This window comes from Rhinopithecus bieti, unplaced genomic scaffold (assembly GCF_001698545.2).
Source record: "Rhinopithecus bieti isolate Rb0 unplaced genomic scaffold, ASM169854v2 scaffold_3763, whole genome shotgun sequence".
NCBI classification, from domain to species: Eukaryota; Metazoa; Chordata; class Mammalia; order Primates; family Cercopithecidae; genus Rhinopithecus; species Rhinopithecus bieti.
In genome coordinates, this window is record NW_016804379.1 from 1,125,031 (window position 1) to 1,147,302 (window position 22,272).

The 22,272-nt window shown below is 41.5% G+C and overlaps 1 protein-coding gene across 9 annotated transcripts in view; it reads left to right on the top strand.

Annotated features, from left to right (window-relative positions):
* The first annotated feature begins 539 nt into the window (after nt 1-539).
* ADCY10 (adenylate cyclase 10) overlaps nt 540-22,272 on the top strand; it is a 106,101-nt gene continuing 84,368 nt past the window's right edge. For 4 of the 9 annotated variants that reach the window (XM_017867588.1, XM_017867591.1, XM_017867586.1 and 1 more), the window contains exons 1-8: nt 540-785; nt 9,891-10,096; nt 11,090-11,194; nt 13,088-13,126; nt 13,337-13,480; nt 15,930-16,135; nt 18,854-18,950; nt 22,049-22,137. In XM_017867588.1, the coding sequence (XP_017723077.1) occupies nt 9,949-10,096; nt 11,090-11,194; nt 13,088-13,126; nt 13,337-13,480; nt 15,930-16,135; nt 18,854-18,950; nt 22,049-22,137 (828 nt within the window). In that variant the 5' untranslated portion in view covers nt 540-785; nt 9,891-9,948. Of the gene's footprint in view, nt 786-9,607; nt 9,687-9,890; nt 10,097-11,089; nt 11,195-13,087; nt 13,127-13,299; nt 13,481-15,929; nt 16,136-18,853; nt 18,951-22,048; nt 22,138-22,272 lie in introns of those variants that run through there. The other 5 variants (XM_017867589.1, XM_017867593.1, XM_017867587.1 and 2 more) reach the window with 5 other exon arrangements.

Here is a 22,272-nt window from a genome sequence, read left to right on the forward strand (position 1 = left end):
CCAGCCTCTTAAAACACATTTTTCCAGTGTCACATCAGATAAAACTCAAATCCAGTGCCCATTGGATTTCAAGTTACCTTTGGGATAAATTTGGTTAAAAGTGTGCACTTGACCAGTCAAAAAGGGCAGGTATATAATTCTTCAAACAAAAATTTACCTCACAAATGTGTCTGAAGATAAGTACTGAATTTATTATAACTGGTAAATTTCATAGTCCTGGTACAAGCTGTAACCACTATTAACTAAAATTAGGTGTTTGCTTGCTCTGGAGATACTTCTGCTGATCACCTACCCAACTATTGCCTAATTTCAACCATCCTCCACATGGCCAAGGGAAGAGTTGTGTAAACTACTCCAGCCTGGACGACAAGAGCAAAACTCCATCTCAAAAAGTAATAATATGTATCCTGTCAAAAACTCTCATTTTTGACAGGGGTCATGTCAGTCTCCCCTGACCGTTGCCTCAAACGTGCGGATAAGAGAACCTGAAACAGCCAGTACTTGTACACTGGTATGTCACTGAGGTTGGCGGGGGAGGGGAAGGCAGTGCCACCCAATCAGAAACATGGTCAGTGCCCATGGAACAATGAGCTACTGATGAGGGTGTGGCCTGGAAAACGGCTGTTAGACAAAACTGTCATTTTGTGGGTCAGCTATAGACAGACATGGCACTTCGGCTGTCTTCAGAATAATGTCACCCGGCCTCCTTTCCTGTCTTCTGCAGTCTTAAAAGAACTAGTCCCCAATTGAGGTCTGGCTTTTCCTCAGCCCTGGATGAAGTGGAGGTATGTGGAAGTAAGAGTCTCAGCAGAAGGAATGGTTGCAGAGCTGAAGATGAGGGCGACCATCAGGAAAGAAGACAGCTATTGGAGTGCAGAGGAGTGGGAAAGCCTGGGGCTAGAAGTCAGGGTTCAAGTTTGCGTATACCTCTGTGTCAGTCCTTTACATGAGCTTAGAAGCTTGAAGGCTTAAATATTGCCTCATCTTATTTAACCTGGATGCTCTGTCTCTCTAGCTTACTGTCTTTATTTGCCTCTTTTCTGCAGTTCCTCACATGATACCCTCCCTTTTATCAGTCAACAACTACCAAGTGCCTACCACTTGAAGGGGGTTCTGGGAAGGTGCTGTGGAGGAAACAAAGATATGTAGAAGATGGCTCCAAACGAGGAGCTTACAATTCAGATGAAGACAAAATAGAAGCAATTCAAAAGATAATCAAGGATAGTTGTATGGCAAATAAGCCATTTAAGTGCAGACATTAAGAGCCATAATAGCTCAGAAGAAAAATTACCATGGCTAGAGTAGGCAAGCAAGCTTTCATGAGAGATATCACTGTGCCTTTAAGCTCAGAGTATCTCTTTGGACTCCTGTGAAACCTGACTTTACATATAGATGAATATGAAATCTATTAGGAAATTCTAGAGGAGAGATTTAGAGAAACTGATGGATATAATTGAACCCTAATTTCTCTTTTCATTTTTGGGTACTACTGAGTTTTCTTTACTCACAGTCTTCATTCAGGAATCCTTCTTGGTTTCTCTTTTGGGCCTCATTCACCTGCTTGCCTTTTGAATCAGGTATCCTCATTCTCATTCCAAGGTGCTTCCATACTTTGTCAGTACCCATGCTGTTCATGCTCTATTCTTGATGTGATAGAATTGGCCGAACAATTGATAAGGGTACCATCAACATGCATTGAAAGTGCTCTTAAATTACAAACATCTTTTCCCTAGTTCATATACATCCCCAAAGTGCTATAAAGCATATACAAATGGGATATAGCATGATATAGTAGAAAGAACACGAACTTTCAACTCCCACAGACCTGGGTATTCCTAACCTAGGGCAAGTTAGTATCTCTGTGCTTCAGTTTTCATGTCTATAGAAATCAGGTCTACTTCATAGTGCTGTTTGGATGATTAAATGAGGCAACCTATGTAGAACTGATATGGCTCCAATGAGTGGAGGAACACCAAGGTTCTTAGTCCTCATCCTGGTTTAGATAAAACGACAAGGACACACATGGAGTGATGTTAAGGAACGGAAAATTTATTAGGCAAGAAGGAAGAGGAAAGAGGGAAGAAGCTCCCTCATACAGAGACAGAGGGAGGGGGTTTCCAAAGCCGAGAGAGGGAACCCCCAGTGGGGTGGACTGGCAGCCAGGTATATATTACAGAGGCTGGAGAAGGCAGTGTCTGATTTGCATAAGGTTCAGGGGATTGGTTTGACCAAGCATGTCATTCACTTAGCCCTGGAAAAAGCTGGCCCTCTCACCCTAGCCTTTTAATATGCAAATGCAGGGTGCCATGATGTTCTACACACGTGGGAGTATGTGGGGGCGGCCATGTTTCCAGGAACATGTGGGGCAAGGGCAAGAAGGCCTGCAGAATCGCCATGTTGGGTGGGCCCAGTTTCTAATGGCCTTCATTTGCATATCAAAGGTTGCCAGCCTGGCTCTAAGAGCCAGGGCTTTACAAGGAATTTTCTGGAGATGCTTTAAAAAACGAAAACTTCCCAAGGACCCCTTTTCCACTCTATCTGCCTAAAATAATTTCTTAATAACTCCTACAATAGAATGCTTCATATAAAAAGGTCGTAATAAATTATACTTACAATGTGGTATGTGCCTGTAGAAGGGTAAATATCGCTATCATTAATCATTTTGTGATGTTGCAGAACTTAAAGCAGAAAACTGTATCTTCAAAAATAGAAAATTTCTATTGTCTTTTATGGATGTTCATAAGAAACTCCCAGATATTCATTTTAGATCTCCCTGCCTTTTAAACCTATAATTTTCTTCTTTTAGTTTCACATCTACATATGCCATCTTAATCTCAAAATGCACCTACTTTCCTTGTTTGGTCATCATAAACAGAAAAATCTGTCCAAGTTTATTCACATCACCTTAATTAAAACAATAGAATCTTAGCAATCATCTAATTCATCTCTACACTGACTAAAATCACCTCTGTTTGAAATGCTTGTTCTCCAGTGCCGTAAAGAAATAGCACTTGAACATAAATATAATTTATTTAGTAAGGCCATTTTTACTTCCTGCAGAAAGGGTATACTTGCCAGCAGCTTTGCCACAAAAGTACACTGAACAAAGGAGACAGGGTCATTTATAACCTGATGCGTTCACCCTGCTGCTGTGTCCAGTTTCCATTGGCTGGAACGGGACCTCATATTCTGTATTTGTCCTGATTGATTGGCTAGCAACTTAGAACCTTTTAAAAGAGGCAAAGGTAGAGAAGAACAAAGGAAGGAGGAAGTAACTTGTAGAATGCAGAGAAAGGTAAAAACACTTTTAAATAAGGAAGAGGAACAGGCTATGATCTAATGCTTGCCTGGACCAGTATAAGCTAGGGCAAATATTTAGGCTAAATTGTGGGAGCTAAGAACACAAAGTACATTGATGTCTTTATTACGGCTAGCAGATATTTAAGAATGTTAGCACAGGTCTTTGAATAAATTTTGCTTTTAAGAGAAGTTACTATTTATTCCTAATTAGACGGGGAAGAAAGGAATTTGAAGAGAAACCTCTACTTTACTTTTTATACCTCTACCCTCACAGGTAGATAGCTATCCAATACTTCCTAAAACTGCCCAGTTTGAACATTCATTCTTACATTGTTTATATTTGTCCTTCAGTGATTGCCAGTCATTGATCCTAGTTGATCCTGAACAACAGAGAATAAATATAACCACTTTCCATCCAGTGTTAACAACTTTAGCAAAACAGTCTCTACTGTGCATGTGAGGAGAGTGTGGTATTGCCAAGATTGAAGAGGCTGATAGTAGGGCTGCTAGAAAGAATGCAATGTTTGGAATATATTTATACTAAAAAATTATTGTTTATTTAAAAATTCAAATTTAACTGAGCATCCTGTATTTTTATTAGCTCAATCTTTCAATCTTACAAGTTTGGTAGCTAACGAAATCAAAGTTGAGTTAGTGAGCTGGAGGCAGGAGAGGGAAGAATAGAGCTACGTCCTGCTCAGTTCTGCTCAGTCCTATCTCAGTTCTCTGGCTACTCAGCACATCTGTAGAAGCCACTTCAGAGCACCCATGCCTACAGAACATACTGTTTACGGTCACCTATTCTTTGATGACTAGCTCTCTCCACTAAAGAAAAACACACCAACTTTCCTTTCCCACTACATACTTCCCATGAACTTTAATCTTGCTAACCCAAACCAAATTTCTACCTCAAGGAGAAGGTAGGGAAGTTGTTTTTTGATTTCAGGGTCCCACATTACACTTTACATACACACCCATGTCCCCCACTTACCCCACGTCCACCACTTACCCCACAACTTTCACAGTTCAGCCCAAATATTTGAAGACAACTACCATTTTAACTAAAATATCATAATTATCTGACTTATTTCCAATCCCTCCCATAATTCCTCACATTCCAGAGTCAATGAACTTTAAAGAGATCAATGAACTTCAATCCTCTGGATTAGATTTGAACACTTTTATGTATCTTAAAATAGCATTGCATCCAAATAGCTAATTAACATATGAAAAGGTGCTTAATCTCCTTAGTACCAACAAGGAAACACAAAACCACAAATACCATTGTAGCAGGACGAGCCATAGACAAAACCCCTCAGACACCAGGTTAAAGAAGGAAGAGCTTTTATTCGGTCGGGAGTGTTGGCAGACTTGCATCTCAAGAACCGAGCTCCCAGAATAAAGAATTCCTGGCCCTTTTAAGGGCTTGCAACTCTAAGGGGTTCCACATGAAAGGGTCATGATAGATTGAGATCTATAGATAGCACATGTTATTAGAATTGGGGGTTAATCTTTTAACCTCAGACCTGGTCATCAGTGGCGCCAGCTGATCTTGCCATTGACTTCATTCCTGTGTTTTTCAGCTTTTACTTCCTCCTTCTCTTCAGAGACAGGAGACAGTAAGAGAAATGGCCTGTCTCCTCACCACCACTTACCTAGCAAGATGACTAAAACTTGAAAAGACTGACAAAATAAGTGTTGGCTGAGATATGTAGCAACTGAACTGTCAAACCTTGCCTGAGGGAGTATAAGTTGGTACCATCACTTTGGAAAGCTGTTTAGCAAGATCTACTCAAGCAGGGGTATCCAATCTTTTGGCTTCCCTGGGGCACACTGGAAGAGGAAGAATTGTCTTGGGCCACACATAATACTCATGATAGCTGATGAGCTAAGAAAAAAAAAATCACAAAAAAAATCTCATAATGTTTTAAGAAAGTTTACAAATTTGTGTTGGGCTGCATTCAAAGCCATCCTGGACTGCATGTGGCCACAGGCCATAGGTTGGACAAGCCTGTACTAAAGTTTAACATGTGTATATCCTATGACCTAGCAATTCCACTCCAATGTATATACCCAAGAGAAATGCATACATCTGTTCACCAAAACACATATATAAGAATGTTCTTATCACCATTATTCATAATGGTCTAAAACTGGGAACAACCCATAGGTCAATAGTATAGTGGATAAATGTATTGTGGTATAATCAGGTGATGGAATACTATATAGCATTGAAAATCAATAATTATTGATATACAACAACATGAATGAATATCACAAACACAAAAGATGTAGTATGATTTCATTTATATAAAGTTTGAAAGCTGGCAAAGGTGATCTATGTTGTTAGAAATAAGAAAGGTTACCTTCAGGGAGAAGAGGAGAGTAGTGACTTGAAGGTGGCATGAGAATAACTTCTTGACTGCTGGTAATGTTTTTCTTCTTTTTTTTTGTTTTTTTTTTTCTTGAGACGGAGTCCCGCGCCGGTCACACCCCGGCGGAGGGCGGTGGGCGATCTCAGCTCACGCAAGCTCGCCTCGTGGGTTCACGCCATACTCCCTGCCTCGAGCCGCCCGGGTGGCTGGACTGACAGGCGCCGCCACCTCGCGCCAGCTAGGTTTTTTGAGTTTTTAGTAGAGCGGTTCACCGGTAGCCAGCTGGTCATGGAGTCCTGACCTCGTGATCCGCCCGTCTCGGACTCCAAAGGCGGATTACAGGCTGAGGCCACCGCACCGGCCCAATGTTTTTCTTCTTGCTATGAATGGATATTACATGGATTTGCTCACCTTAGAGTAATTCAAGTTATACACTTATGATTTGTACATTTTCCTACATGTATGTTATGTTTCAATAAAAGTTTTTTAAAAGATAGCATTAATTTGCAGTAAATCTAGTTTTTTAACACCTTGTGCTTATGCATTTGATTTTGTTAAAAATTCTAAATACAGCACTTAACACTTATTCTTTTGAAATTTCATTATTTTGGTTGATTACGATATATTAAGATCCTAGCTCTGACATCAGTGCATTAGTTCTCTCACTATATTTTCAAATTTTATTTTCCCTCAGCTTTATTAAGGCAAAAATGACAAAAATTGTACATATTTACGGTGTACAATGTGATGTTTTAATATATGTATACATTATGAAATAATTAAATCAAGATAATTAACATATCATCTCACATACTTAATGTTTTTGTGTGGTGAGAACATTTAAGATCTACTCTCTTAGCCATTTTGAAGTATATTATACTTTATTAACTGTATTCACCATGCTCTAGGTTAGATCTCCAGAACTTTTTCATCATGTCTAATTGAAACTTTGTATCCTTCAACCACCAACATCTCATTCCCCCAACCCAACCCCAGCCCCTGGCACCACCATTCTACTCTGCTTCTATGATTTTGACTTTTTTAGATTCCGTGTATAAGTGAGATCATTCAATATTTTTGTCTTTCTGTATCTGGCTTATTTCACTTAACATAAGGCCCTCCAGGTTCATCCATGCTATCATACAAGAAAGGATTTCCTTCTGTTTTAGGTCTGAATAGTACTCCATTGTATATATTATCCAATGTTTTCTTTATCCATTCATATGTTGATGAACACTTGGGTTGGTTCCATATCTTGGCTATTGTGAATAGTGCTGAAATAAACATGGGAGTGCAGGCATACTGATTTCAATTCCTTTGGGAATATACCCAGATGTGGGATTGTTAGATCATATGATAGTTCTATTTTTAATTTTTTAGGAATTTCCATATTGTTTTCCATAATGGCCGTACTTCCAGTTATATCTTTATCAAAGTACTCTATCATGCCCATGGAGGCTTACCTCTGAGTTGACACCAGAATACTAATCAATTTCCATTAGGTGTGATTGTTAACCAGCCAATTATATTTTCTTTATTCCTATAATTTTGTATATTTTACTCACAAGGATATGAAAAATTTGGCCAAATGCCTTAAAGTCAATATATACATTGTCTATAGTAGTCTCTTGATTTAAAAATTTAATAACTCTCCAAAAAAAGGAAATAATGTTGTCTTGTTCTTGGCTCTGAATCCATTTGACTCCTTTTAATCACCTCTTGCTAATCTAACCATTGAGGCTGCTCCCAAATATTCCAACTCTCTTTCCTATTGTGCACATGGTAGGAGTGCACTTCTCTGCCTACTTGAAACTAGGCATGGTCATGTAATTTGCTTTGGTCAATGCCATGAGTAAAAGTGAAATACGTCACATCTGGGAGTAAAATGAGTATACTCCACTACATCCTCTTTCCCACTACCTTGACAACCAGAATGTTCCAGCATGGGTCCCAAAGTGAAGGCAAAAACAGAGGGTTTTTTTGCCTTCAAGGGACCCACATAGGGACATGTAGTATGAGCAACAAATGAACAAGAAATAAGCCTTTGTGATTTCAAGCCATTGAGGTTTCAAAGGTATTTGTTAAGGAAACATAACCTGTATTATCTCAACAAATACATTATGTTTACTGGTCTGTGTTTTCTGGGATCCACGAGTAGCCTCATCTTTTGAAATTCAGAAGAGAATGTGCCCATCTATGGTATTCCAGCCCATCTCTTGTTCTCCATGGTTTTTTGAGAATACTCATATTATACCTGTCAGTTCTTTCAGTATCTGTAGATATATGTTGTCTGGGACTAGCTAGAATTTATTTAAAATGACTGTGTGCTTTAGCACTACTTATCTTGGATTTCAATTCTTTCCTAGCCATGCTTGTTATACTTTTCAGTTCTCCATGGTGGAGAAGGTAGAAACAAAAGAAAAGTTGTATAGAACACCATACTTAAGCTTCGTCCTTATTCCTCATTTATTAATTACTTTGTTTTCAAGAAAGCCTTTAAAAATCCCTCTAGGTTTTCTTAACTTTAGCATTTTTTGTAAGTCTTTCATTCTGGACATTCAATTTTTTTGTACCTTTCTTTTTATTATTATCATTATTATTATTTTAGAGATGGGGTCTCACTCTGTCACCTAGGATAGAGTGCAGTGACACGATCTCAGCTCCTTGCAGCTTTGACCTCCTGGGCTTAAGCCGTCCTCCCACCTCAGCCTCCTGGATAGCTGGGACTACAGGCGCATACCACCACATCCAGCAATTTTTTTTTTTTTTGTAGAAATGAGATTTCACTATGTTGCCCAAGCTGGTCTTGAACTTGGGCTCAAGCAATACTACTTTGTAGGCCTCCCAAAGTGCTGGGATTCTAGGTACAAGCTTCTGCACCTAGCCTCTCACACCCTTCTTAAAAGTTCATATAGCACCAAATTTACTATCTGAAGTTATTTATTTGATTTAATTTTATCTATTGACTGTTCCTGGCACATGCTGTGGTCTTTTGTTGCGTTTTTAGTGCTATCCTTTTTTTTAAAAACCTTAGTTATATGCTTCTTTCTTTTGTTCACTTCTTAACATTTGAGTTTGCCAGGGCTTTTCCTTTTAAAGGCTATGCAATATGTAACATTTAGCACTCATTTTTTAGAATACTAAATACATTTTTAAATGTATATTATATACATTTTAAAGTTTGTCTGTTAAATGTACAAGTATTTTTCCCTGAGTTATTTTTAAAATACTTCCCCTTCAATCTAAGGGATATAAGTGACTGTCTCAATTTTTTCCTTGAATACTCTAATATATCCCAATATGACCTATGTCTGTCTGAAATTACTAACCAGTTCCTCTCTGCTGGTCAGAAGTAAACCAAAAATAACAGTTCCTTTTCTTAAAAAACAAATCCTCTTATTTTCTGTATTACCTATTCCAGTAACTTGGATTGCTCTGAAAAAGTAAAGGGTGTTTGCTTTTACTGTTCAGGCTGGTACAGCATGATTTTTACAACATTTAGGCATGAGCATTTAATCTGCCCCGGCAGCTACAGGAAGGCCTTAGGAAATCCTAGTTTTCTCAGAACTAACTGGGTAACAAATTGAAATTTCAGCATTTCCTTCCACTTAGAGCTTAAGGCCTTCCATCTTTCCAGCTGCCCCCGCTCCCTCCCACACACACACCCTCCTGAACTCTTTTCTTCTATTTATTTAACATTATACCTTTATAGGCTTAATCTCTTGCCTATATACAAAACTCTAATACTCACTTACATATAAATACACTTACACACACAAATCACATCTACACTTGATTTTTTTTAAATTTTTTTTAAAGACAGAAAAAAGTAAAAGACCAAGGTAGAGAGAGGGGAAAAGGAAACATGAGGACAGAAGAAAAAGAAGTCTGGCCTGAGTGAATAGAGCTAACAGCCCCCTACACCTGGATTTGCCCTGCAAGGACCTACCCCTTCTGGCAAATGAGTGGAAGTGTTCAGCTACCCTCTTTCACCCCAGCCTCTTTGTAATGGTGCTCACTTTTGCAACAGCTGTTCAGGGTGGGAGGGTTCTTCCTCTGTATAGAAATTGGCCCTTTTGGAGTTTGGCTCAACAACTCTGGCATTTTCACCACTATAAGCAGGCCGCAGGTTAGAACAAAACAAATGGAGAAAGAGCAATAGGAAAATGAGCAAATGAATATATCAGATTTCCTCTATTTCAATTTTCTTTTTAGAAGACCTATTTGGAGACTGCTTCCTGTCACCATAAAATCCTGAACATTTGTCTTGAACATGAACACTCCAAGAGAAGAATTCCAGGACTGGCCCATAGTCAGAATAGCAGCTCATTTACCAGACCTCATTGTCTATGGACATTTCTCCCCAGAGCGACCCTTTATAGATTATTTTGATGGAGTCCTGATGTTTGTTGATATTTCAGGCAAGTGCAAAAGGGATGTTTAATGTGGATGAGCAACAGGCTCACGTGGGAAGTCACATGCAGAGCTTGATTGCAGAGTAGGGGGGCCATTCTGGAGCCCCTGGGCTGTCACAGCAGATGTGCTCCATTGAGAACACAAGAGGGAGGAAATAGTTTGTGGCCCTGGCTCTCTCTCATCCTCCCTTACCCAGCACTGCCAGTCATAGGCATATCTTTAAGATGCTGAAGTTCCATTCTTTGCTCCTGTGTCTCTTCCCCAACTTCACTGACTCATCCTCCCCAGCCCCAAGCCCCACACACATCCCAGTCAAAACTGACCTCAGGAAATGATCTCCCTAGATGATGTTTACATCTTACTAATAAACTTGCCACCTCTTCAGAAGTGTTTGAAATGTGTGTGATTTTGTTACCACGGACTGAAAATTTTATTCCCAGTTAAATAAGTTGCAGTTATCACTGTACAGTAGAGAATTTGGAAGAAAGAGATATCTGGAGCCTTTTCCTGGCCCCTAAAATAATAGATAGAGGAGGCTGCATGTCTGACACTTGACCAGCCACAAAGATCCTTAAGAAGAAACTCTGCCTGTTTTTAAAAGCTGAAGCCGCCAGGCGTGGTGGCTCACGCCTGCAATCCCAGCACTTTTGGAGGCTGAGGCGGGCGGATCACAAGGTCAGGAGTTCGAGACCATCCTGGCTAACGCAGTGAAAGCCCATCTCTACTAAAAATACAAAAATGAGCCGGGCATAGTGGCACATGCCTGTAGTCCCAGCTACTTGGGAGGGGGAGGCAGGAGAATTGCTTGAACCCGATAGGCGGAGGTTGCAGTGAGCCGAGATCACGCCACTGCAATCCAACCTAGGCTACAGAGCGAGACTCTGTCTCGAAAAAAAAAAAAATAAAAGCTGAGGCTCACTGCCTTCCTGGGTAGTCCTCTTCTGGCTCTGTTTGATTTCCCCAAGCAGCCAAAGAAACCAGCTGCACATTTATTCCAGGTTTTACTGCAATGACTGAGAAGTTCAGCAGTGCCATGTACATGGACAGAGGGGCTGAGCAGTTGGTGGAGATCCTCAACTACCACATAAGTGCAATAGTGGAGAGTAAGTGTTCCCATAGGTTTCTGACTTGAGAATATTTCATTTCATTGTTTTTTCTGTAGTTGTCAATAATAACCTGATAGAGTACAATTGCTTAGCACTCCTCCTCTTCCCCATGAAATGTGTATAAAACCAGTCTTTTTTTGAAATATGATACGGTATAACTGAAGAAATAAACATAATCAAACCTCACTAATACAGACTATTTGAGTGAAGGGATATTTTGTGTTAGAGGGCTGAATTATAAACTGCTTTTAAAAGAACTGTAGTAGTAATACTTTTAATTACATGACATATCCAAGTATTTATTTTTATTTATTTATTTATTTAGAGACAGAGTCTTGCTCTGTTGCCCAGGCTGGAGTGCAGTAGCACAATCTTGGCTCACTGCAACCTTTGCCTCCTGGGTTCAAGCAATTCTCATGCCTCAGCCTCCTGAGTAGCTAGGATTACAGGCGCCCACCCCCACGCCCGACTAATTGTTGTATTTTTAGTAGAGATGGGGTCTCACCATGTTGGCCAGGCTGGTCTCGAACTCCTGACCTCAAGTGATCCACCCGCCTCAGCATCCCCACAAAGTGCTGGGATTACAGGCGAGAGCCAACGGTGCCCAGATATTTTTATTAATTTTTTTTTTTTTTTTTTCCCAGCCAGAGTCTCACTCTGTCTCCCAGGCTGGAGTGCAGTGGCATGATCTCGGCTCACTGCAACCTCTGCCTCCCAGGTTCAAGCGATTCTCCTGCCTCAGCCACCCAAGTAGCTGGAATTACAGGCATGCACCACCACGCCCAGCAATTTTGTATTTTTTTTTAGTAGAGATGGGGTTTTACCATGTTGGACAGGCTGGTGTCGAACTCCTGACCTCAGGTGATCCTCCCGCTTTGGCATCCCAAGTGCTGGGATTATAGGTGTAAGCCACCGCGCCTGGCCTATCCAAGTATTTTTAAAAGCCAGCATCTATATAACCCAAAGATAGTCATTAAGAGATTGTTGTATGAGCAGATAAATGATTTATAATTAACTTCTCAATAATTTGTCTCCTAATGATGGATGCTGAAGCACTTAGAGTAAATTGAAAACTTTAGTCCCCTTGTCAACCTCTGCCTGCCATCTTGTTTGCATTGTTAATTCAAACTATTCATGAAGACAACGGTTTACTCTGTTATGGCGAACTCCTGGCCTAGTGTTTTATCAGGCTCTGAGTTCCTTAGTAATATCTTGATATTACCCACTAGACAAAATTTAATGCTTCATAAAAGCAGGAACTATGGTTGATTCCTTTCTGCATCTGACTTGGCACAACAGGTGCTTAGCCAATCCATGATGATGCATAACGAAAAGAGAGAATGGCCATTTACACCATACAGTCTAAATAAACAAAATACAAAGTTGGTAATAACCAAGAATGCAAGTGACTATGGTTGTGATTTTCCCATTCCCTGACTCCTAGTTTCTGTGGAGTCCTGTCATTCATCCACCCACCCATGCTTACGCAAGCCCCAGCCTATAACATTTATTGATCAATAAATTAATTAAAAGCATTCCATTATCATGGGAGGAGGGCAACTGTCTTCAGACCTCATCAGAGGGCAGCTGTCTTCAGACCTCATCAGAAACCCTACCCGCCTTTCTCCTTTCTTTCCCCATTCACAGAAATGGAGCATAGACATACACTGGTTCCACATATTCATTCTCCACTTGAGGAAACAGACTTAAATGGGTTAAGTGGCTTGTCTGGGATGAGATCTTTAGTATAAGTCTATTCTCTGAATCACTGTTCTTTTGACCTAGTTTCTATTCCACTAACAAAGAATGATTTTTTTTTTTTTTTTTTTTTTTACTGCTTTTAAGGAATCAGTGTTTGATTTAATTTGTTGTTGTTGTTTTTTTTCTCAGAAGTGTTGATTTTTGGAGGAGACATCCTGAAATTTGCAGGTATGGGGGCTTACTAAGATAGGAGGGGTAAGAAAGGAGTGCTGAGATGCCTGTGCTTCTGTGCTGGGCACAAAGGAGGCATCCTAGAGAAGGCAGTGGCCAGGAGATAGGCTGAGGAATGCTTGATAAGTAAGTTTCTATACAGATCTCATACAAAATAGATTGATCCCCAGGGCAGGTCAAAAGCCCGCGGCATGTCTCTCTCTGAAGGTGATGCACTGCTAGCCCTGTGGAGGGTGGAGCGAAAGCAGCTGAAAAACATTATCACAGTGGTAATTAAATGTAGCCTGGAGATCCATGGATTGTTTGAGACCCACGAGTCTGAAGAAGGCCTAGACGTCCGAGTCAAGATAGGTAAGCATTTGAGAAGGAATAAATCCTATGGCAGTTGGGATAGGTGTCTTGACTCCTGGGTCATCTCTCTCTCCCAAAGAGAAGTAGTAGAACATGGTGGCTCAGCCCCATGATGCCCTGGACTTTGGAATCAGGACAATCAGAATGTGAATTTTGGCTTCCTCACATACCAGTTGAGAGAATTTGGGCTACATAATATCTACCTAATAAGCTATTACAAAAAGTAAATTAGTTGGCATGGTAGTTGATGCATAGGAACCACTCAACAAAATAGTCTTTGTTACTGCTACTGCTTTTATTATTATTCCATCTTGCTGCTTGTCAAGGTTGCGCAGTATAAAACAAAATAGAGACTAGCTTGCCATCACATAGTTTCAGCAATGGCATGAGATTGGTCACCTCCTACCTCGTAAGAATGAAGTGCGGGAAAAGCTTAACAGGTCAGCCTGCAGCACAGCTCCAGATTTATACAAGGCTTCTTAAGGTTATACATATAATATAGCAACAATCACACATATTTCCTTATTACATTGCAGACATTACACACTACGCATGTGCAAATATTACAATTACACATGTGCAAATATTACCCACATTATATCACAGTCCTGAGATACAGGCATCATTGTATCCATTTCAAAGATGAAAAATGAGATTCTGAGAGGTATAAGTAATGAGTAACAGCTAGAGTTATGCTTGTTGATGTTAGTGTTAGCTTCTGCCTAACTAAACTTTGCAAAACTTAGAATTCTCACATGTCATACCTGATGGGATCATCAGCAGTTATACAATTAACTGTTTCTCAGCCTTCTTTAACCTAGGCCCACTTTCGATATTGTTAAAAATTTCCAAATAAGGCCGAGTGCAGTGGCTCATACCTGTAATCCCAGCACTTTCGGAGGCCAAGGTGGGTGGATCACCTGAGGCTGGGAGTTTGAGACCAGCCTGACCAACATGGTGAAACCCCATCTCTACTAAAATACAAAAATTAGCCAGGCGTGATGGCGGGTGCCTGTAATCTCAGCTACTCAGGAGGCTGAGGCAGGAGGATCACTTGAATCCACAAGGCAGAGGTTGCAGTGAGCCGAGATGGCGCCATTGCACTCCAGCCTGGGCTACAAGCATGAAACTCCATCTCAAAAAAAAAAAAAAAACAAATCCTAAAGAGTTAAATATTTTGTTTTGAAAAAAAAATCACCAAGTCTATATAATACGTGAATATTTTTTTCTTTTTTTTTTTTTTTTTTTTTTTTTTTTTTTTTTTGAGACGGGAGTCTTGCTCTGTCGCCCGGGGCTGGAGTGCAGGTGGCTGGATCTTCAGCTCCACTGCAGCTCCGCCTCCCGGGTTTATGCCATTCTCCTGCCTCAGCCTCCGGAGTAGCTCGGGACTACAGGCGCCCGCACCTCGCCGGCTAGGTTTTTGTATTTTTAGTTAGAGACGAGGTTTCACCATGTTGCAGGATGGTCTCGATCGTCCTCACCTCGTGATCCCCGCCCATCTCTGCCTCCCAAAAAGTGCTGGGATTTACAGGCCTTGAGCCACCGCACCCGGCCTAATACTGAATATTTTTTCTAAGTTAACACCCAAGGAGTCTGATGTGTTCTCCTTGAGAATGATGGGAACCCAGCCTCCTCTTGCATGCTGATTGGCTGTTAGAGAGGTGGGTCCCAGCACCTTTTTTTAGAGTAAGTCCGAACATCAGTGTGTTTCAGATAGAAAACAAACTGTATGTAGTATCAGGGGGAAATCAGCCTTGACAAATCAGTACAGCATAGAGCGAATATAAAAAATAAACTTTGATTGTATTACAGTCATTTAAAAGAAATGTGTGTCACTTATAGTTCATTTATACATGTATTTTGTGTACATGTCATGTTATACAATATCTGTCTTCTGTCACTCGGGTACCAAAACTTTCATTTACCAACTTAAAAACAATGAGAGAAACTGTTGTTGGGATGGGATGTCATCCCATCCCAAAAGAAGACAGTTACTCCAAAAGAAGTAACTGTCAAATGCATACTTCTTTTCCCCACCCTCTGTTGTCTAAAATTCGACCCGAAGGGATTATTTTTACAGTTTCAATCTCTGCTAAAATGCAAATTATCCCAAAATAAGAATTATTAAAAATATTCCCTGTTGCCCTTAAGTATACATAATTGAAGAAAAGGTAAAAATAACTTTGGGGACTGGTAGGACCATGTAGGGAGATAAATGTTACAGACAGGCAAAAATTAGTGGTAGAACTTTCTAGTTTTGGAAGAAGGGGAGTTTTGGAAGGCCCCAGCCCAAAAGAGGTATGCCATAATTCCTATGTAAAGTTTTAGAAGTGAGATTTTGCTCTGAGATAGTATAGTCCCACAAAGATTATGATTTTTCCAAGAACCTGTGCTGCTGGGAAATAATCCAGAACTTCTTGTGCAAACCTATTCCTTGCCTTCTTGCCAGGACTGGCTGCTGGCCACATCAGCATGTTGGTCTTTGGAGATGAAACACAGAGCCACTTTCTGGTGATTGGTCAGGCAGTGGACGATGTGCGCCTTGCACAGAACATGGCTCAGATGAATGATGTTATTCTGTCACCAAACTGCTGGCAGCTTTGTGACCGGAGCATGATTGAAATTGAGAGCATTCCAGATCAGAGAGCAGTTAAGGTGGGTGTGATGCTGCTACTTGCAGAAAAGTTCTGCCAGCCTGTAACAGAGGCACCCTGCCAGAAGAGTCACTGGGCATGCTGGTTTCATAAAACTCCTGGGTTGGAGATTGGAATGGCGTCAGTCTGGGTTAGGCTACAGACGCTTTAGTCCAGGGCAGCTCCTCTGGGAGGAGCCAAGGCTGGTTAGCTTGAGGAGGAAATGATTAGGCTTCTTTGTGGGTAACTGAGGATATGGAATTTGGGGATTGAGGCCTTTTGAGGGGCTAGTGACCTAGCTTAAGGAGCCAGAAGGGTCTGCCGGTTCACCCGGGAGCAGAGGGGAATAGTTTTAAAGGCTGTCATTGATCCTCACTTTCTTTACCCAACACCCTCCTAACCCAGGGTGAGGGATCACTGAGGGTAAAGATTGGAGTTGAGCAAGTGTGGTGAAGTTCAGTGATAGAAGACAGACTTTTCCTGTGGCTCTGCCTAGTAGAAAACATTGTGGTTAAGTTGCAGATTGACTATAAGCAGAACTGTCCCTGGGATATGGCCAATTAGAAAAGCTGTGCTTTGAGGGTATGAAAGTGGAAGAAAGGCTGGGCGCGGTGGCTCAAGCCTGTAATCCCAGCACTTTGGGAGGCCGAGATGGACGGATCACAAAGTCAGGAGATCGAGACCATCCTGGCTAACATGGTGAAACCCCGTCTCTACTAAAAAATACAAAAAACTAGCTGAGTGAGGTGGCGGGCGCCTGTAGTCCCAGCTACTCGGGAGGCTGAGGCAGGAGAATGGCCTAAACCCGGGAGGCGGAGCTTGCAGTTAGCTGAGATCTGGCCACTGCACTCCAGCCTGGGTGACAGAGCGAGACTCCGTCTCAATTAAAAAAAAAAGAAAAGAAAGCGGAAGAAAGGCGTGCTGCTAGATGAGCCAAAGGAACGAGACTACACGGCAGAAAGAAAGAAAAGACAAAGAATCTGTGCAGATGCTGGCCAAGATGGGAGGCACTCCCACACTCATGCATCAGCCTACAACCCTCACCACCACCCCCCCACCTCACTCTTCCAGCAAGACATACCCAGCCTACATGGCGTAGCTGGCTCATAGCAATAGCCCATTCCCATCCTCTTCAGTCATTCTTTTTTTTTTAGACGGAGTCTCGCTCTGTTGCCCAGGCTGGAGTGCAATGGTGTGATCTTGGCTCACTGCAACCTCCGCCTCCCGTGTTCAAGCAATTCCCTACCTCAGCCTCCTGAGTAGCTGGGATTACAGATGCCCGCTACCACACCCAGCTAATTTTTTGTATTTTTAGTAGAGACGGGATTTCACCATCTTGGCCAGGCTGGTCTTGAACTCCTGACTTCGTGATCCACCCACCTCAGCCTCCCAAAGTGCTGGGATTATAGGTGTGAGCCACCATGCCCAGCCTCTCTTCAATCATTCTTTATACCTTTAAAAGTTGTTTTAACTTTGAATTCATGTTAGACTTACAGAAAAGTTGAAAAAATAATGGAGTTTCCATATATCCCTCACCTACCTTCCCCTAATGTTAACATCTTTCATAACAAGAGTGCAATAGTCAAAACCAGGAAATTAACATTGGTACAATACTACTTACTAGTTAAAGACCTTATTTGAATGTCACCAGTTTTCCCACTGTGGTCCTTAGTGGAATGTTCCAGGACTGTATGCATGATCTCACATTACATTTTGTTATTTTTGCTTAGTCTCCTGCAGTCTGTAATAGCACTTCAGTCTTTCCTTGTCTTTTATGACCTTGACACTTGAGAATTGTCAGTTATTTTGTCAAACATCTCTCTGTTTAGTTTTGCCTGATGTTCTCTCTCTCTCTCTCTCTCTCTCTCTCTCTCTCTGTTTTTTCTTTTCTCCCTCCCTCTCTTTTAATAAAATATATTTTTTTTTTTTTTTTTTTTTGAGGTGGAGTCTGTCACCCAGCGGGGAGTGCAGCGACATGATTTCAGCTCACTGTGACCTCTAACTCCCAGTCCCAAGCGATTCTCCCACCACAGCTTCCTGAGTAACTGGGACCACAGACCTGTGCCACTACACCTGGCTAATGTAATTTTTTTTTTTTTTTTTTTTGTATTTTGTAGAGACAGGATTTACATTGTTACCCAGGCTGGTCTCAAAACCCTGAGCTCAAGCAATCCTGGCCCACCTCAGCCCTCCAAAGTGCTGGATTTACAGGCCTTGATGTTTCTTTTTGACTATAGTTTATGGGCTTTTTTTTTTTTTTTTTTTAGCAAGAATACCACAAAAGTGAGGTCATGCCATTCTCAGTGTGTCATCACATGCGTCTCATGATCTTGATGTCTTATGACTGGTGATGCTCCTAATTTCTTTTGGCCATCAGCCCCGTCCTTTAACACTTATGAGAAAGAAGTGGTGTACAGTTTAACCAGGTTTTATTTGAATTAAAATGTTATGAAAGAAAAAAAGCAGGAAAAGTTCTAAGGGTGGAAAAGTATAAGATTAGTCCCCTTGGAATGACCCTCTGTGTGCATATACCAAATATTGAGATCTGAGTGAATACTGTAATTGGAAAGACTTTTAAATTTTAATTTAAAATTCAATTTTACAAAAGATTTTGGTGTTTAAGTGTGCCAATCACGGTGCAGTCAAAAGCATACTCTCTGACTTTCTGCTGAGAAATTACACTCCAAAGGATTAAACAGTTCTCAGAATAACTGAAAACTTCTCATTTTCTTTTATTTAGGTTAACTTCTTAAAACCACCCCCTTCTTTTAATTTTGATGAATTTTTCACAAAGTGTATGACCTTCATGAATTATTATCCTTCTGGTAAGCACAAAAGTAAGTACCCACCTACCTCTGCCGGTGTTCAGTAGGGTCTTTTACCAATGGCAATAGCTTCATTACTAGTGGGTGAGCTCCTCAACACAGCTCCTGGTCCTTATCAAAGGGTACCTACTTCCCATTCTCTGGGATAGCAGTTCTAAGTATGACACTCCCCATACCCTCCACCTCTCCCTAGGCACTGACTCCTTTCCCTCATCCATCAAACATTAATAAGTATCCCCTAGGATAAAAGAAAAAGTAAAGCTTCTTTGTGTGCTGCTTTCCCCTCCTAACCTTCACCAATAAACTTCTCAGAAAAATAATCTGTAAATGTATTTATACCTGTTCTCGTATCCCCTTATTTATTTATTCATCCAATAAATATTGATTGCAATCACCTTGATGTCTGTGCTCACCTGCTCTTCAGTCTTGCACCGCTGACATCTATCTTCTGCCCTGGTCTTCTGCTGTCTACTGAGACTGTTTATGTCAAGGCCACCAAGGACCATTAATTTGCCAAACCAGGTGACCTCCTCTCAGGCCTCATCCTAGGTGGTTGACCGTAGCTTACGCTCTTTTCTTGGACACTACCTTCTCCTTTCTCCTTGGGTTCAAGAGTATAACAGTTTTTCCTTTACCTCTCAAATCACCTATTTTCAGTAATCTTTGCTTAGTTTCCTTCCCATTTTTTTTTTTTTTTTTTTTTTTTTTGAGACGGAGTCGCGCTCTGTCGCTCAGGCTGGAGTGCAGTGGCACAATCTCGGCTCACTGCAAGCTCCACCTCCCGGGTTCACGCCATTCTCCTGCCTCAGCCTCCCGTGGAGCTGGGACTACAGTCCCCTGCCACCACGCCTGGCTCATTTTTTGTATTTTTTAGTAGAGACAGGGTTTCCCCATGTTAGCCAGGATGATCTCGATCTCCTGACCTCGGGGTCCACCCCTTTAGGCCTCCCAAAGTGCTGGGATTACAGGCGTGAGCCACCGTGCCCGGCTTCCCATTTCTTAAATGTTGGTGACTTCAGGGATCTGTCTTTGACCTTCTAGTCTTCTCTACTCACTTCTTAGTGAACCATTCATTCGTGCTTAACTTCCATATGAGTAAGATGAGGCAAGTGAGAAGCCTGTATCACAAAACTTAAGCAGACACTCACTCTCAAGGTCCTGCAAGTTGCTTACATCACCCAAGTCTCAGACCTAACTGCCAGAATTCACTTCAGTCTTTTGTTCTGAATTATAGGATAGATTTTTGTCCTGAATTCATAAAAAACAAAATATCTGCCTGTGGGTGACTTCCACTGGATGTCAAATAGGCTTCTAATAGTAACATCCAAAACATCCTGAAAACTCCATCCAAGTGAGAAACATCAGAAACATCTTTGAATCATTCTTTCTCATCATGTACGTACAGGTCTGGAATATTTTAGATGTTACAAATAGAAGATTGTACTTTTACAAAGCCACAATAGGCAGCGGGGTGGGGAGCGGGGAGACTGTAAAAACATTGATCAGGAAAGACTGAGAACCTCAGAAGCTCCAGAGATGAAGGAGAAAGCCTCATGGCATTACCCACTCCTTGGGCTTTACCAATGCCATCTCCTGGGTCTTAATGGTACCTTCTATAAAGGGTTTCCTCAGGCCTTACTTTGAGCACCATAATACTGCAGTGCAATTCCCTTTTTTTTGTTTTTGAGATGGAGTCTCGCTCTGTCACCAGATTGGAGTGCACTGGCGTGATCTGGGCTCACTGCAACCTCTGTCTCCCGAGTTCAAGCAATTGTCCTGCCTCAGCCTCCCAAGTCTTAATGGTACCTTCTATGAAGGGTTTCTTCAGGCCTTACTTTGAGCACCATAATACTGCAATGCAATTCCCTTTTTTTTTTTTTTGAGGTGGAGTCTCACTCTGTCACCAGGTTGGAGTGCACTGGCGTGATCTGGGCTCACTGCAACCTCTGTCTCCCGAATTCAAGCAATTGTCCTGCCTCAGCTTCCCGAGTAGCTGGGAATACAGAGGTGCGCCACCACACCCAGCTAATTTTTGTATTTTTAGTAAAGACGGGGTTTCCCATGTTGGCCAGGATGGTCTCCATCTCTTGACCTCGTGATCCGCCCGCCTTGGCCTCCCAAAGTTCTGGGATTACAGGTGTGAGCCACTGTGCTCGGCCTGCAGTGCAATTCTGATGTTATAACCACCTGGAGTTAGTGCGGGATTTCATTGGTTGAATCCTCTATAAACTTCAGACACTAGCTGCAAGCCCTGGGATACCCAGACCGTTGGCACTTCTGACCAACTACAAATTTGGGGATCTCCTTAATGCCCTCAGGTTCAGTAATTCACTGAAATGACTCACAGAACTCAGCAAAGTTATGGTTTTATTATAAAGGCTACAAATCAGGACCAGCCAAATTAAAAAGACACACACATACATACACACACACACACATTTTTCACATTATCATTCTTTCTCTGCTGAAAACCCTTCACCATTTCTGTCTCCTTTATTTTTTGATTTCCTCAAACTCATTCCTACCATCTCTTATCAATCTATCCTAGAGCATAAAACCATCAATCTTTATAGTGAAGGGAACCATAGAGATCATGAAGCTCAACTACTCTTTCCCAGGTGAAGAAACAAGAGGCAACCAGGGCAGCAAAGTGACTTCTCCAGGGTCACACAGTGAAGCGGTATCAAGCCTGAGATCAGAAGCATTCTTCTTAATGTTATTCCTGCTGCTCTTTCAACTCTACCATCTCCTTCATTCTGTCACCATGCTCCTCTCCTGTGATGCCCTCATTTGTTTGTTCCCATCTCCTGTGGCAATAGTTCTACACCAAGCTCAGAAGTGAAAATCTCCCTAAGTCCCAAAGCATGATGTCAGTTTGAACAAGGTTTTCAGCTACATGTGACTGAATTTTGGGAAACCCGTAACCTCTAAGAGCTCCTCTTTGGATTTCCCCTGGCCCTTTGGGCCCCTAGGTGTCCCAGAGTCTCCTGACAACTGTAAAGACAGGACGGCTCAATGCCCAAGAGAATAGGGACTGGGAGACTCCTCTTGCTGGCACTGCAGAGCCAAACTTCCCTCTCTGAGCCTGCGCCCTCCTTCTGCCTTCTTAGACCTCCTGAGGCTTGCGTGCACGTTGAAGCCTGATCCTGAACTGGAGATGTCCCTACAAAAGTATGTGATGGAAAGCATTTTGAAGCAGGTATTTTCATAATTGAATTTATAGGCTTTGGGGATGTCAGGGATCTGGACAGCTGGAGTTTTAAGATTTAAGAAAAAAAACCCAGCAGCTACTAGTAAATAGTAAAATGTTCCATTAAAATAAAAGACTTCCTCT